This window comes from Lactuca saligna, chromosome 8, assembly GCF_052625555.1.
Source record: "Lactuca saligna cultivar CGN05327 chromosome 8, ASM5262555v1, whole genome shotgun sequence".
In the NCBI taxonomy this organism is placed as follows: Eukaryota; Viridiplantae; Streptophyta; class Magnoliopsida; order Asterales; family Asteraceae; genus Lactuca; species Lactuca saligna.
Window position 1 is genome coordinate 112,348,577 of NC_136424.1, and position 17,948 is coordinate 112,366,524.

Here is a 17,948-nt window from a genome sequence, read left to right on the forward strand (position 1 = left end):
TTCAACATTTTTAAAGCTTCCGTTGTCAATTTTACCGTTTGTGAAACCAAAATTTTTAAATAAAAACCCAACAAATACTTGGTAAGTTTACTTTAAACCAATGTTTGATTTGTTAGCTTTCTGTGATGAAAATGGTAAAATGGTAATTCTACTTTCTTTTCCAGCTTTACTTATGGCAATTGATGCGATTCAACATCCTACAACTTGTCAAGTACTTAAGATCTTATTCACTTGGGAAGGAATTCATTGATGTTGATATTATGGACTAGGCTAATACCAAAGTCAGAAGCACTAGAAGCCAAAGCTATATGAAAAGCTTCAAGGTATTACAAAAATAAACTTTATATTATAAATTTATAATTAAATATATTTATATAATATACACATTATATTAATTTTCATTGTCCGGGACAAGAGTTTATCAGATGACATATTCTTCAATGAACTACTTAGTGTTGTACGGCCTCGTGTTATTACTTGGCGCCTCGTTACAAAAGACCAAACTGGTATATATTGTCTTCATCATTTTTTTATTTTATAATTTGATTTAATAATTTGAATTACATGTGATTCACATATAAATCACAAGTGAATAGCATATGAATTACATATGTAAATCACAAGTGAATCACATATGAATTACATATGATTCACATGTAAATCACATATAATTCACATATGAATCATTTGTAATTCATATGTAAATCACAAGTGAATCGCATATAAATTACATGTAAATTACATATGAATCATATGTAATTCGCATGTAAATCACAAATGAATCACATATAAATTACATGTGATTAATGTACATCACAAGTGAATCATATATGTATTACATGTGATTCACATGTAAACCACATATGAATTACTGTTTACATGTGAATCACATGTGATTCACATGTAAATCACATATAAATCTTAAAGGATACAATCACATATGAATATCATATTATATAATCACATGTGAATCTTACATGATATAATCATATGCGAATCCTACATGATATATACATATGCATTTTTGTAAGTGTTTTTGTATTAATCAGTATTTTATAATTTTCTTGTAGATATGGAAGAATTTATGGAAAATAATGAATAGGTGAAAAGTAATAAATTGAAGAGAATATTAAAATCTTGACACGATTACACGAAAACGTTTTGAAATTTTGTAACATTTTTTGTTTTTTATATTTTATTTTGTATAAATATAATATTTGTACTATTGTCTTTAACGATTAGTATATATAAATGGGAGTTTTATGATTTATATAGGAATATTAGAGTATAAGAAATATACATATATGCATTTGAAAAAAATATTCATATATGCACCTAAAACTTTATTTTTTATTTTTGATAAAAAGATTATAGTTTTTTTTTTATTTTCTAATTTTTAAAAATTTACAATTTTAGTCTTTTTTTAAAAATTAAATTTTTACAAAAAATCCACGTTTTCTAAAAAAAATATATGAATTTTTAAAAATCGAAAATTATTATATTTATAAAAAAAAAAATCCAAAATTTGATTTATCATGTTAATTTTTAAACATTTTTATTATATTTCCAATAACACAAAAAATTAAACGAAATTGATAAGATGACAATCATATCTTTAATTAGTTAATTTTGATAAATTGATGTATATTTATAATTAATGTTAAAGTAATTATCAATTCAATAATATCTTTAATTGGTATATCTTTAATTGGTTAATTTTGATATAACTTTCTATAAAGTCCTAAACTACACATATGAATCTCAAGTACCAGTTGTCCACCGTTTAGACCGAGCTAATCTTCCACAAGTTTATTTTATAATTTTAAATTTTTTGTAATTTGTAAGTGTAATAGAATAATAGAATATCTTATACGTATATACTTGCCGAGTGTTTAATCAAAAATAAAGAAAGGTGGGTGCCTTTAATGTAGAAGTTGTAGGTAGTAGTTGCTCCAATAGCCTTAACTGCCTTAAATCTCTCTCCCATACCTTCATTCCATAAATACGTTCTACATGTGGGTCTTTGATCGATTCATTGATTTATTGATTCATTGATTCTAACACTATTCAAAATCCCTTATCACATACATATATACTTGTGTTCTGGGAGTAACAGATTCAAGAAAACATGAACTCCAATGACGGGTCTGTTTGGAAGAGAAGATCTAAAGAGATCTGTTGCGATGATGACAAATCACAGCTTCTTGTTGCCTCAAATAAGAAGAAAAACAAGAACAGGAACAAGAAGACTGTGAATCAGAAGACCCGAACAGAGTACCCGTTATTGAGATTTGAAGATTTACCAGAGTATATGAAGGATAACGAGTTTATTTTGAATTATTACAGAGCTGATTGGCCTTTAAAGCAAGCCCTTTTTAGCCTTTTCCGCTGGCACAATGAAACCCTAAATGTATGGACGTAAGTGTAATCTCTCCCTGTCTCCATTTCTTCCTGTATCTCCCTCTCTCTCTCTCTCTCTCTCATGATAGTTATTTCAAACTAATGGGGTTTCATGATTTTCTTCACGATGACAACTTAAAACCTCTTGTTAGTTCAAATAGATTCAAATATTATGAAATTTCTGTGAATGTATTGTCGATAATTTCATCTCTTGCTCATTACAAATAATCAGGAAATATTCGACGGATTTGAAAATATTTATCATCAATTTACTTGATTTCCTACTAAATGGGAACTTACACTTATTCAACTTTTGATTCCTATTGATTTCATCTTTCAAACTTTTATTTGGGCATTTTGATGATTCAGAAAGATTCAATCGATTTGCAAACTGTACAAAATCTTCTACACCATAAATAGAACCTTGTACCTTCCTTTTACTAGTTTATATAAATTTAAAATCATCACACCTCTTTTTTATGCGTAATTCATCATTCCAATCAAATTGGAGCTTGCACTTGTTATTAACTTTTTTCGGTATCCCCTTGATGTTATCTCTGTTAATTCTACCCTTTCACACATAATTTGTAATCAACTTGTACCATATGCATAACGATATGTACATTCTTCCTCACTTCTCATCATTTCCTTCAAAAAAAGAGCCTGAATTTTGATGTTGATGTTTTTGGTTATGTTTAAAGTTACTATTAAAATCTCTATGACCCTTGCTTAGATTTGTCCTCATCATTGTTATTCTTTTGTTGTGAGATGTTGATAGTTCAAAACCTAACTTTTCAAGGCTTGTACTATGCACAACAAGTCTTTTCATTTTACCAGTCATAATAATAACTAGTGATTCTAGCTTTAGAATCACTATATTTTTAATTTTTGTTGCCGACATTTGTGAAAATAATATTGTGAAAATAAGAAGCTATGATGCAATATGCTTGTCTTTTTGTGATGGTTTTTGTTGCGATATGTAGGGTTAAATAGTGGTATTACTGACATATTTTTGGCTGTTTTCTTGTTTTTCATGTGTAGGCATTTAATCGGATTTGTTGTATTTGTGGGATTAACCATTACAAACGTTATGCATGTGCCTCAAGTTTCACAGTTCCTCAATTTGTTAACTTGGTATGTAAGATTCTTTTTCTCCTCTTCACAGTTTTATTAAAAATGGTTTGACTATTAGATGATGATAAAATAAAGGGTAAACATACGGATCCAGATTGATGATTGATGCTATATACTTTTAGGCTAAGAAATAAACATTTGTTTGCTTTTATTTTGGGACTATTTTAAAAAAATATTGCATTTATATCATTAAACGTGCAAGGACTTTTGGATTTTGTTTAGTTGGTTAATTGTCATAAAGATCCTTCAATCTTTACAAGACCGAATCAATATCTTTAATTTATTTGATGATGATAATGGATAAATATGTAATTTTATTTTTAAGCTGTCAACAGAAAAAAATGCTATAATTTTGAATAGGAATTTAAAAAAATCATAATTGACACCCACAACATGCTGTCAAGAATTGTAGGGAAATCATAAATTATCCAAATAAAGAATCTTGAAACAGGTTGTACAACATGTTAAACTAATATAGTAATATTGTTTTTTTTAATAATGTTAATTCTGATTTTCTTGAATGATTTTTTGTTTTTATTTTAATTTATAGGTCCAAATGAAAGAATTAGTAACATATAAGTATATAACATACTTGTTTTTTCAGTTTATTTCTTAATAAGCCACTGTCCTTAGAAAAATCTACTAATCATAGCATTGTACTGTTTTTTATTTTTTCTCTTATTAGGACATTGTACTTTAATAAATTTACCTAATTTTAGCAATAAATATAAATTTCAATTTGCATAACATTCCTATAAATAGATAGATTTTTTCAAAGTACAAAACTGTAATAAGAAAATTTTTAAAGTATGATGCTATAGCAAACAAGTTTATAAAAGTACGAAATTGGATCTAATTTTTATCAAAATTTCAGGTCTTTCCCATTAGGCCCAGGTGCAAACGCGTCACATAATTCAATTATGGTGAGTCGTTATTTCTTACTAGATATGTATTTTGACTTTTTAGGTCAAACAAATTTTACAAAAGTCAACATTCTAAATTTTGTGTTTGACTTGAACAGGATACACCAAAACTCATCGACCTAAAGCACGAATCACCGCTAGACATGGACATCGGGCCGCCACTACTAGCGGCAACGCGGTGGCCATTCTTCGTGTTCTTGGGCGGCTCGATGTTCTGCCTCCTCTCCTCCTCCACGTGCCACCTCTTCGGCTGCCACTCGCACCACCTCAACCTCCTCCTCCTCCAAATGGACTATGTCGGAATCACCATCATGATCATCACCTCATTTTTCCCTCCAATTTACTACATTTTTCAATGCGAGCCCATATGGCAATTTGTCTACCTCGGCGGAATCACAGCCATGGGCGTATTTACCGTTATAACCTTACTGGCACCAGCGCTTTCTAGTGGAAAGTTCCGGTCTTTTCGGGCTTTTCTGTTTATGGGTATGGGCCTTTTTGGGCTCGTACCCGCGGTTCATGCTGTTGTTGTCAACTGGCATGAACCGCAGAGGAATGGAATCCTCGCATATGAAACCGCGATGGCGGTTTCATATCTGACTGGTACCATGTTTTATATTAGCAGAATCCCAGAAAGATTTAAGCCTGGTTGGTTTGATTTGGCGGGACATAGTCATCAGATTTTTCATTGTTTTGTGATTATGGGTGCGTTGGCTCATTATGGAGCTGCGCTTGTGTTTCTTGAATTTCGAGGTCAGGTTGGTTGTTGACGTCACCATGATGATGACGTGGAATTTGTTTTTAATCGATTAATATTTTCGGTTTATGGGTCCATTTTTTATTATATGAAGGTGTAGAATGAAAATGTGATAGTGAGTCGGTATGTTGTGAAAATGGGTCCTGTTAATTTTTTTTTTTTTTCTCCATATTTTTTGACACTAATATATTGTCAAATTGTTGTATCATGAGAAGATATAAAACTCAAATTGTAGCTAAATGGATGGATAGATTGTTATGAAATGTTGATCGATTTATGGATTTTGTTTATTTATTTATTTCCGGTTTCTTTAATGAAAATATTTGTTACTTTAAGATATAAATTATTGGGTTTGTACTTTTCGTTATGGGTGTTTGATCTTTTACTCAAGATTTAACTAAAATATCAATTATATATTTATATTCGTACAATAATATCAAATATGTCACCTTATCAAATTTCAATTCGTTAAGATATCCATACATATAAATCATATTTAGGATTAATATTGATTCGGAGTTTCGGATCTGGATTGAATCGAACCAAACAACCGGTTTAGTTGTCTTTAAACATACAATATGACTTATATTATATATCTTGTTTTTAGATATGTATTGGTATAATAATTGTGTGTTTAAGGATAACTAAACCGTTTTTGGAATAAAAACATGTCCATGTAACGTTTTTATCGATTTTCTTAATAAAAAACCATTTCTTTTGCTCCTAAATGTAAAGTTCTAAAATTCGAAATATTATTAATTTTTGTAAAATGAAAAGCTACACAATCGAACAATCATAAACAAATCATTCATATGGGTTTTCTTTCATTTTCGATCATCAACACCACTTGTATATAGTCGATACATTTTAGTCCTGTGAGTTTTTATTATCATTTTAATTAGGATGTGATCATAATATTTTTAGACTAAAATTTTCTAAGTTCACACGTATATCAAAATCAGTTATCGATCGATAGAATATTCATTTTGGTAAATATAAAAATAAAGTTTGATTCGATGTATCACTGTTTTGAAAAAGAAATAAACCTTTCATTGCATTTATGGGGTGTGCCATTTAGTTATCCGTAGCTTTAGTCAAATAACTAATAAGGACTCCATTTAATGTTTTTTTTTTATCTTAACTAATATGTGTGCCATTGTTTAGAACTTGCAAACAAGTTAGGTTGTATAATAATATATCGTCAAGATAATAATGTTGTCGTGTCGGCTTCGTACCAATTAATTTATATCCAGCATAAATAAGGTAAATTACAATGTACTCGGATTAAAATGATGTTTAGACTTATACATAAGATCTTATTTATAAATTATTGCATTCTTTGTTAGTATTAGATTACACATAATCTTCAAGAATAAAGAAGAGAACAAGTTAATGAAAGTATGTTAGACTCAAATGTGTATATATTTTTTATCTTTCATTTTTTTTTATGTCACGATAGTGTCACTCTTCAAAATTTAAGAAATTGTCACATTTCATTTCATGTCATTTTTTGTTATTTTTTTAAATATATTTTATAAAAATATTATACTATTTTGTAGGAAATTAAAAACCATGAATTTTAATATATTATTTAGTTTATATATAATTTAATAAAAACTTTTATATATATATATATATATATATATATATATATATATATATATATATATATATATATATATGGCTAGGTTATAATATGGATGGTAAGTATTGTATGGATGTATGGATAAATGTGGACCAAAAGTTTAAAATACATATTTTAATAGAATACATATTTTGTTTGAATGAACATTTTGAATAATAACAAACTTTTGAACCATGAGTTGAAGAATAACAATATTCTTAAAGGATATTCATCTATTATTAATATTATTGAAGAATCTAAGGTCCAAAAATAAACAAAAAAACAATTTTTACTATCACATTCTATAAAAATACAATGTCATTTTTTGCATTTTTGCCACATTCTATAAGAATACAAGCTTTATAGTAAGTCGTTCTTGAAAACAATCTTCATTCTATAAGAATACAATTCATCAAAGAATCTTCATTCTCATTCTTGTTTCATGTTGTTATATTTTGACATTTTGGAGTGGTGAATCTCAGTTCTCATTAAATTGTCTCTTATTTCCATCCACCATTGTTGTTCCAAATAACTTTGCTACTTTCCGAGTGGTCCTGAAAAAAAAAACACATACAAAAAATAAAGTTCAAGAATATAAATACATACAACTTGTTGCCTCAATATACATCATTCTTGATACAAACTTTTTCTTGACCGGTTGAGATTCAAAATATCATTCTTGAAGAAGAAGAACATTCTTCAACTATCATTTAAAGAAGATTTGAAGTGCATCTTATAGAATAACATGTAAAACAAATTATGAAATGATCAATTAAGCATATTGTTAACCAAAATACTCACAGGTAAAACGAATCTAGAATTGCAGGAAGAAAACTTTGAACAATTGAATTGACAAAAAAAAAAAAAAAATTAAAAAACGCAAATTTAGATTGAGGGACCGAACAACATACTGATATTGTGGAATCGAGAACTTACCTGGGAGAAATCGATGATGGCTAAGAGAATAGGGTTGGGTGAATCGATGAAGCACACAGTGGTCAGGATGGCAGCAGCCTCCTTCGCATCTCCCCATATCGTGTGTTGTTGCTGCTTGCCTTGACCCTCTCGGATCAGCCTTCTCCCTTCTATTCACATTTGATTGTCGGAGCAGACCCTGTGCTGCTTTTCCCCTTCGGCCTCACCGACCCCGGAGACTAAGACGTCCCCTCTTCCATCTGTCTCTTCAACCTCTTCGAACCCCGGAGATGATCTCAATTAGTCACGACAACCGGAATGGCGGACAACACAACAATGGAAGCAGGAGGCGATTTTGTGTCGAAGATCTTGACATCTTTGATGGAAGCGGGAGGCAATTTTGTGGGTGTGGATGAAATAGGCAATAGGGTTTAAAATAAAGTATTTTGCCTAAATTAAAGGGTGGAAGATTTAATTAATTATTTATTAAAATTAAATAATACTTGTCCCATATTAATCCATACATCCACACAATATTTGTTAATCCATATTTGAACCTACCTATATATATATATATATATATATATATATATATATATATATATATATATATATATATATATATATATATATTACAACATTGGTCAATCAGAAGAAGAAAGAATGTACCGGAACGCACACCCACCCCTCTAAACCGTACCAGGGCCTAGTGTTCCTGGATACAGTTTACAAACAGCACCATACGGTTCTCAGTATACCGTCCGATCTTAGTATATGAAACATTATTGTGGCACTTCGTACGAGTTGCAATATTTGATTTTATATCCCTATTTTAATAAATGAATAGTTTAAATCTTTTTTCGCCAAATGTCATTTTAATACAACTCCTCATTAATTTTATGTCATGTGTCATGTAGATATATTAGGCAACTCATTTCACAATTCAAATTTACATTTTTCTAATTATATGTTAAATTTGAAGTTATAATAACTATAAAATTTCATATATCTCTTAATTAATAATTAATTTAAAATGATTTATTTAAAAATAATTAATTAATAATTATAAATTTTTATTAGGAATATTTAATTAATTTACGTAGCTTATTAAATATGATTCATAGGTGTCCCTAACAATAATAGATAAAACGTTAAAGCCTATAAATTTCAATAAACTCATACCTAAGTACCTAACTACATTTATGAGTTTTGCACCTCTTGTAATACACGAAGTTAAGGCCTTAAAGGTGTTTTATTTATGAGAAATTAAATTGCTTACTACTTTTTATGCCTATAAATGATCCTACCCAATAAAATTATGACAAGTATCATCATTCCATATTTTTTAACAAACTCATTAATGATATATTAGGAATATATCAAATAAAATTAAACTGAGTGGTGATTTGTAATAATTTTAGAGGATAGGAACAATGGTAGGTATAAAAGGTAGAAGGTAATTTAATTTCTCTTTATTTATTTATTTATTTAACAATTCTAAAATGAATGAAATTTAGACAAAATTACCAATTACCAATTGGTCCCGTGTTTTATAAACAATGGCAGATTCGTTTGTTATCCTCGTAATACACGGAGTTAAGGCCTTAAAGGTGTTTTATTTATGAGAAATTAAATTGCTTACTATTTTTTATGTCTATAAATGTTCCTACCTAATAAAATTATGACAAGTATCATCATTCCATATTTTTTTAACAATCTCATTAGTGATATATTAGGAATATATCAAATAAAATAAAATTGAGTGGTGATTTGTCATAATTTTAGAGGATAGGAACAATAGTAGGTATAAAAGGTAGAAGGTAATTTAATTTCTCTTTATTTATTTAACAGTTCTAAAATGAATGAAATTTAGACAAAATTACCAATTACCAATTGGTCCCGTGTTTTATAAACGATGGTAGATTTGTTTGTTATCTTCTTTTATGTAGACACTTGATGTGGTTTTATTTTCTTACATAGTCAATTAAATATATAGACACTTGTTATCTTCTTTTATGTAGACACTTGATGTGGTTTTATCTTCTTTTATGTAGACACTTGAGTTGGAGCCGTTGCATGGCTCAAAACAAGTCTGTATGGAAAAGGGACTGAATGGACTCGGTGAGTCACATGAAGATGGTCGTGAACTCGACGAGTTGATGAACAACTTGGCGAGTCCGATGAAGATCGTCATAAGACTCGACGAGTTGAAGAACAACTCGGAAAGTCGGATGAGTTTTCTCTTGGATATGTATGAGTGTGTATCTTTCAAGTTGCAAGGAAGGAATCGGGGTAGACAGTATGTTATGCTCTTATGATCCGTAGGGATTGGTATGTTAGTGACCTGCTAGGTCGATACTCTAGTTACAGGAGAATTCTTTGAATGATGATCAGTGTGACAGATATGTTTGATGTTTGTATATGCATGTATATGATAGTATGCACACATGGTTATTTGCTTTTGGTTGGGTTGAGGCGGTCTTGCTTTGTGCTGAAGGCCAATATACCATATGAGCGATCCGGGGAGACTGTAGGCCCACGTGGCGGACCAGTCATGCCAAAGGCTCGGGATAGATTCAGACAGACTGTAGGCCCGGTAGGGCGGTCCAATCAGGCCGATGGCCCATTATGCATGTTGATTGATTGATTATTACTGATATGGTATTATCAGTGTCGTATTGGTATTTTGGGGGTAGCTCACTAAGCCCTCGGGCTTACAGTTTTCAGTTTATTGTTTCAGGTACTTCAGGAGATCAGGGAAAGGCGAAGGCGTGACCGTACCGCTCATCATCCTTATGTCATGAATTTTGGGACACTCTGATGGGAAATGATTTGAAAACATTTTGTAAACAATGTTATTTGGTTTTTATTTATGATTGAAAAAGTTTAAATTTGGCGTAAAATTTATGGATGTTACACAATAATCGAATTAACATATGAATTAGGGTTTAGATCTTACCTTGATTGTTATGTAGCAATAACAATCACAAATCTCTTTGATCTTGACTCTTGAAGGCTTAGTGCCTTAAATGTTGCACCTCTAATGGAATCACAAACACCATGAGCAACAAGATGACTTAGGAGAGGGAGGAGGAGCACCAAAAACATCCAAGATCTTCTAGAGAAAGCTTAGCCACGTTTTTGGGACCCCTATGGGTCTTTTTTATACTTGTGTGGGCTGCTAGGGTTTCAGGTGAAACCCTAATTCCCTGCTTAGGCCATAAGCAACCCATGGAGTCCCTCTAGATATCCCTTGGATGAAAATCATATGGTCTTCCCATAGATTTTATCCAATCCCCTTTCCATTAGGAACCCACAGCCTACAATGCAATTATCTTATAATTACAATATTAGTCCCCCCAAGTTTAATTAATCTCTTTTAACCAGAAAATTAACTCTTAATTAATTCTTGACTAATATTAATTAAACAATATGATTTCTCCATTAATATATTATTCTTATAATATATTAATAAATCATAATTAATCCTCTTTCTCCTTAATTCATCCTATCAGTTGCTATGGTGAAGGCAACCCAAAAGGACCATGCTCGTAATCGGGTCAAGTATATACCGAAATAGTTATGGGCTTAGACACCTAATCCTATAGTCTCCCACTTGGATAAGTCTAATAACTATTTTCAAGTACAACTTCAGATCCTAATCAGCAATCATAGCTTTCAAAAGCCGATGTCAACTTTGATCTTATCAGTTACATATCCTTTAGATAAGGGATCATATATTCCTACATTCTAGATATCGTATGAACTGAGACATGGATTTTAATCATACTCTCTGTTCATGTGTTGTTTCCCGATTTTTGATTTATGACGACTGACAACAGACTACAATTGAACACATCAACTTAGTCCCGGCTTGGCCAAGCGCTTAGGGTGTCATCACTAAATCATCGAGGGGCCCACATATATCGTTTTTATCCCACTCTGAGTAAAAGGAACGGATAAACTTCAACTCAAATGCTCGCTTGTACCTACTCATCGAATCACACACAACAATATGTTTTATAACACCAAGTTACTGGTGCGTTTACATATTATCAATGTGCAACCGACTTGCAAACTACAACTCACATGTCTCCTCTTCAAGAATATAAGATATTATCGTCTTACCAATCACTCGTGATAAAATCCATGAAGCGATCCAAGTGAGTGTGGGTTTAATCCAATACTCAAATCTTATTTCAGGAGCACTCATGAACACTACAACAGACTTTTGCTATGTCTAAAACACTTTAGACAATCTATTGTCAGATTCATGACAGTCTTCTCTCATACCTACTTCCAAAGTATGATCAAATGTGGATGGTTTGAAGAATCTTATTATTCAGGAAGTCAAAACATGCAAAGTAAAACACAAGAATAAAACTAATCCTATACGGCCCCAAACTTTTAAGTAAAATAAAACACCTTTGTTTAATCACCATATTGATTACTCATTATTCATTGTATAATGTTTCAGATAATCAACTTATTACTTGCATTACAACAATAGTTGTTCCATGCACCAAGCATGCAGACTATGTTTACCTATGTTCCTTACTTGTGAAATAGATAAATTGAAAACATTCCCAATGATGCTCATTTCACAATTCCTTATCCTTATCGTTAGTGTAAGAATATCAAATTCTTGCCACTGCTGGATTCTAACATTTTATGCAATGACCCTTTCGTAATGTCATAAAGCCAAAGTTACCAAGACTTTGCCAATGAAATTACAAAGTGCTTGGAGATTGTTACAAGACAATTCCATAGACATGAAGTCTCACATTCAAAGTACATTCCTTTAAACGTCCTTCTTGCATAAAAGTTTCTAATATAGACATAGATTTTCGATATCCAAATCCCAATATGGAAACATTCCCATATTTTCCATACGACAACTCATTGTAAATAGAGTCTTATCTATTCATAATAATGTCGATATGGTCCATTCATTACTATACTTCCAACTGCTCACAAGCGATCAATCCTTAGCGAACCTTAGATTGTAGTTGAAAGTTGTTTAATTACTTTAGTCAATCCGGTTCTAGTTCGTTTTCCCTCTTAATGCCCTAGGCATTTGGAAAATTTAAAACGGTTGAATATTACAGCATATGCAATCGATCCTATACCCGAAGCGTATAAGATACGATATATAATGTATTACATAACGACTTGATACTTTACCAATCTCCTGCTATAATATTGCTAAATATAGAATCCTTTTATGTTGAACCTTTTTCAACATAACATCCATATATGTCCTTTGATAAAATTTTATTAAAATTTCTCGATCCAAGCTATTATATTTTGAAACGAAGTATAATATTCTATCCCTTAATTATAGCAAAACAACTTTTCAATCCCTGGAACTTTGCAAAGTGAAATTTTTGTTTTCTATAATTAACATTGTTAACTTGAAACGCTTAAAATAATAATAATGCTCCCACTAACATGATAATTATATCCATACCAGCATAACATTTATGCTCCTACCAGCTTTGACACGTATTCAGAAAACAATTGGACTTCTAGAACGCAATACTTACTGACTTCCAAAGTTCATATTTCTAATACGATATGCCTCGATAATCCTTTATCTAAGCTTCTCAAACTCATACACCTTTCCTTAGATAGCTTATATGTGTGTCTAAACAATTTCAACACTTATAGCAATAAGTCTTAAATGTTTAAACTAATTGCCAAATCTCACAATTCGAACTATGAAGACGGATTCCGTAATCATAATCGAATTTGAGAATGCAAATATCACAATTGATATCTCTTTAAAATCTCTCTTAGTGAAAGTGTTTCCTCACAATCATTTTCATGAAACGGATAGAAACCTTATGACACTTAGATTTTATAGTGTATGTGTTCCTATCCATGTGAATTATTACAACCATAATCATGAGAACTCGTAGAACTCACATACATGGTTGACCAAACTGGAATGGCACGGAAACAAGAATATGTCAACACGATAGGTTACAAACCCCAAGTTGTGTGCTATTGTTTAATAATAGGTTTATGCTTGATTAGTTCTCGAAAATTTTCAAGATAATTTAGACTCCCACCGACCTCTTGACATATACGATTCTTTTGTCAAGAAACATTTCTTGACAAACAAATATTCAATAGTTAGAAATCACAACTTACCAATTTCAAACATGCAAGAGTAAGAAAAACATTTTTCTACTCCACATTTGATGAGTGTGTTAAGACCTTCTTAAGATGTGTCACTCAAGTCTCAATCTTGGAGTATGACTCTAAGACTTGATTTTGGAACAAAGTATGACTCATCCCTTTTGATTTAACCTTTTCAACAATTTTTGATTCCTCTTCTTAGCCATACTAGTGCACTAAGGTGTCCTTAGAGGATTAATTGTGATATGGTTTTAAAATCAATAAGACGATCATAAAACAAGACACTTAAGTACTCTCCCATCTTTTCAGATTGGAGAAACATTTATCTTTCTGCATAATTGATTCTTCTTATTTGTTCTGCCATTCATTTAAACTTTTCAATAATTCAGAATTATACTTAATCTTGTAATCATAACCACATTTACTAGATTTTTAGTAAATCATGACTAATAATCTTATTGTTCTTTGTGGTGTACTTGACCTGCGCACAACATTGCGTACCAAATATCCTAGTCCTTTACTTGACTCTTTGTCAAGGAATAAGTTTTAATTTCCAAATATGAAGGTTCTCATTTATCATACAGTACAAGTTGTATGATTCCAAGTTTCTATCCAATTGAAACTCGGGCGACAAGAATCTTTCCTTATTTTGATAAATTCTCAACATTACCACAAATAACATAACTAAGAATCACATCCATTTCAACATTGCTAAAAAATAGAAATACACAAACATCAATTTTCATACATGGGATTGCAAGGAAATATCTAAATAAGACAAAAACCAAAATTTATTTTATTTATAAAAGGTGCGGAAAAACTTGTCCTTACAATGCAATTCAAATGAAAACTATGTTATTAGATATTCCTAAGCAATCTATCATAACTCTAAGCAGTAGCTCAAAAATCTGATCATCGAATCATGCGATCGAAATCCATATCTTCGCGATCACACTCAACACGCTTCTTCATTTAAGCTTCATTTCTTTTCTTCGATCCTACAACACATTAAAATGCAATCTTATCACATCACGTATTAAGAATCTACAAACAGTAACTTAATAGAGTTAGATAGTGGATTTTACCTGAAGCATAGTCATACATCTTGACTGCCCCCATATCTTAGATCTCTCAGGTAGTTAGGGCAGCTTCGTAACCAACACCCCCTCTTTTGGCAATAGAAACTTATGGATTCTTCTGGAATGGTACACAGGACTATCTCAGACTCAGCCTTTCTATTGCGAGGAGAAAACTTTTATGGACTTCCAATGTGGCCATTGCCCATAGAAGGTTAAGATATTGATTTACCAGAAAAATTTTCTCGACCGGTATGCCAAATCATTTCTGATTCAGCACCAATAAGCAAATAAGTCAAATCAATGAGGGTTACGTCGTGTTCCACCATATAGTACTTTCTAACGAACTTACCATATGATTCGGGAAGTCACTGAAGAACCAAGTCAACAGCCAACTTCCCTGACACATCGCACCCAACATTCCCAATCTATCAATACGCAACTTCATAGCTAAGACATGAGCGCATACCGACTTTCCATATTCGTATCTTTTCGCCAATAGGGCTTGAGTTACCTTGAACTTTTCAAGTCTTCGAACACGTGGGTCAGGGAGAATTACTGTAGGGGGTGGAGGAAGTGAAGAATGATTTCCATTTTCACAATCCAATCATGGAACATCATCTTCAAGTGGAAAACTTTTTCTAACGGATTCAGGAAGACCATAATTGTTAGACTTTGACATCTACAAAACGGGAGAAAATTAGATTTGGTTGATTGAGTCCTTAATAAAACACCCAAATAAGATATTAAGGCTAGGACCCAACACAATATTCTATAATTTGGAAGAGGGATGTCGTAATCCAAATTGCAGAACATTTGAAGGTAGGTAAATGACGATTTACCAATTTCCATCATGAAAAACGAAAAGGAAAATTAAGTTTTAAATGGATCGAAACTCCTAGATCTTTTGAGATTCATTGAACTTTTCAATGACATGTTTAAATCTCGATGGTGCCCTTTATCTGTGACTGGGATGTCGAGCATCACAAACAAGGTGTGGATAACCATGCAAATTATTCTGGTGTTCTCGATGTTACAAATCACTTGATCAATGCACCGGTTAGCCACACACGCTCCATTGATCTATGATAAACATCAAGCTACCCATTGTCATCATTCATTGGTTCCATATTAGTGTGTCGATTAACCACACACGCTCCATTAAAGGACCAATAAAGGTGCAATGTGCAATTTCATGAATTAGCACCAATTCCACATTTTTCCTAAAGTAACTAAGATTTGGGAATTTATAAAAGTGTTTAGTTACTTCATATTTCATTATACTTATAATGGAAGGTTGTGTCATATCCTAACCGTTCGGCTAACAACCCTCCACTAGTCAAGAGTGCGGTGGGTAAGAGTAGATACTCATTCAATCACCATTTTATAGGCAATTTCCTTAAACACCCCTTAGAGACCAGCTTCGTGAATGAGGCCTACCAACGGTTAGATTGACTTTTTACTCATACATATATAACATTAGACTTTTAATTTTATATATAGTATAAGGGTGTATTTTACACTTTTAAAATACTAAGTGGTCTAATTTAATAAATGATACCTTGTAATTTAATTAAATATAAACCATATCATTATGGATTTATTAACTCTCTTTTAATTATACATTTAATTAACTTAATAAAACCATAAGGGTGTAATTTGAACTTTTCAAAAACTAGGGTTTTAGAATTTATTATTTCAAAATTAAATTTTTAATCAAAATTTTAAATTCCAAAACTTGAGGACAAATTATGAAACTTTTCCAAAATATTAGGGTTTAACTATTTAAATTTCAAAACTAGAACTTTTTAAGTTCGAATTTAAACTATAAAACCTAAAGGGTGTAAATTGAAAATTTTCAAATTTACTAGGTCAAATATTTGACATATAATAATCCTATATTGTCCATATTTAATCAAATACATCAATTTTGATGAGGATAACCATTCCAAACTTAAAAAATCGATTTTAGGCAATAAAAACGAGTTTTGGAAGCAATCATCAACAAAATCTGGCAAGAAAATCGAAAAATCCGGCAACACACCCTTGGATTCGTCGAGTCCACAATGGAACTCGTCGAGTTCATTCATGGACTCGGCGAGTCTGCTAATCAGAAACCCTAAAATTCGATTTTCAAGCAAGCAATGAATAATTGAGCATCAAATACTTCAAACAAACAACCTAGGCTTTGATACCACTGATGGGTTTGTGTAACAGCCCGGAATTTCCAGGTATTTATTATTGGTGTATTTTTGGAAAATTGTGAGTGGACTCGGCGAGTTGGAGCTCAAACTCGACGAGTAGGATCGTGATTTTGTACGCGGTTCGCGTATGGACTCGGCGAGTCCACGTTGTGTAATGAAACCCTAATTCCTAGGGTTTGAGACCATTTAAAGGGCCTTATGGCCGTCATTTGTACTCACCAATCCATAGAGAGAAACCCTAGAGTGCTTGAGCGTTTTGAGAGAGAAAGGAAGCCATTCTTGACCTTTGTTGTGTTGTTTAGCAAGAAGAAGGAGGTCCTAACCAAGAGGAAGCAAAGGAGGTTGCTATACTGTGGATTTGAAGCTTAGATCATCGCACTTGAGGTATTAATTCAGTTCATCTTCTGTTTTATGAAGTATATTTGGATTTAGGGTTTCTTGTGGCCTTTGTTGGGTTGATTTGATGCCCAAATAGTCCCTTTCTAGTGATGAGGCTTTGGATCTGGATCCATAGAGGTCCAGAGAGCCTCACTCATCAAGCTTTATTAAGAGCAATGGAGGTTATGACCTTGAGTTGTGGTATTTAGGGCTAAATCATCATATATGGTCATATAGATGTTGTATGTACATCAAGATAGCGACTTTACGTGATAAATAAGCTTGGAGGGACTGGATCTATGAGTTAGTAGAACAGATCTGACCTCAGGAGTGAGTTTGAGTCGTTGCATGGCATGGACCGTGGGAAGGCGCCGGCTTGATCAGTACACACGC

At 31.8% G+C, this 17,948-nt stretch overlaps 1 protein-coding gene across 1 annotated transcript; it reads left to right on the plus strand.

The window, feature by feature from the left end:
* The first annotated feature begins 1,986 nt into the window (after positions 1-1,986).
* LOC145010935 (heptahelical transmembrane protein 1-like) lies at positions 1,987-5,283 on the plus strand. The gene is made up of 4 exons (XM_078969528.1): positions 1,987-2,418; positions 3,442-3,534; positions 4,409-4,457; positions 4,556-5,283. The coding sequence occupies exons 1-4, from the start codon at positions 2,129-2,131 to the stop codon at positions 5,225-5,227; spliced, it is 1,104 nt and encodes a 367-aa protein (XP_078825654.1). The 5' UTR covers positions 1,987-2,128; the 3' UTR covers positions 5,228-5,283.
* The last annotated feature ends 12,665 nt before the right edge of the window (positions 5,284-17,948 follow it).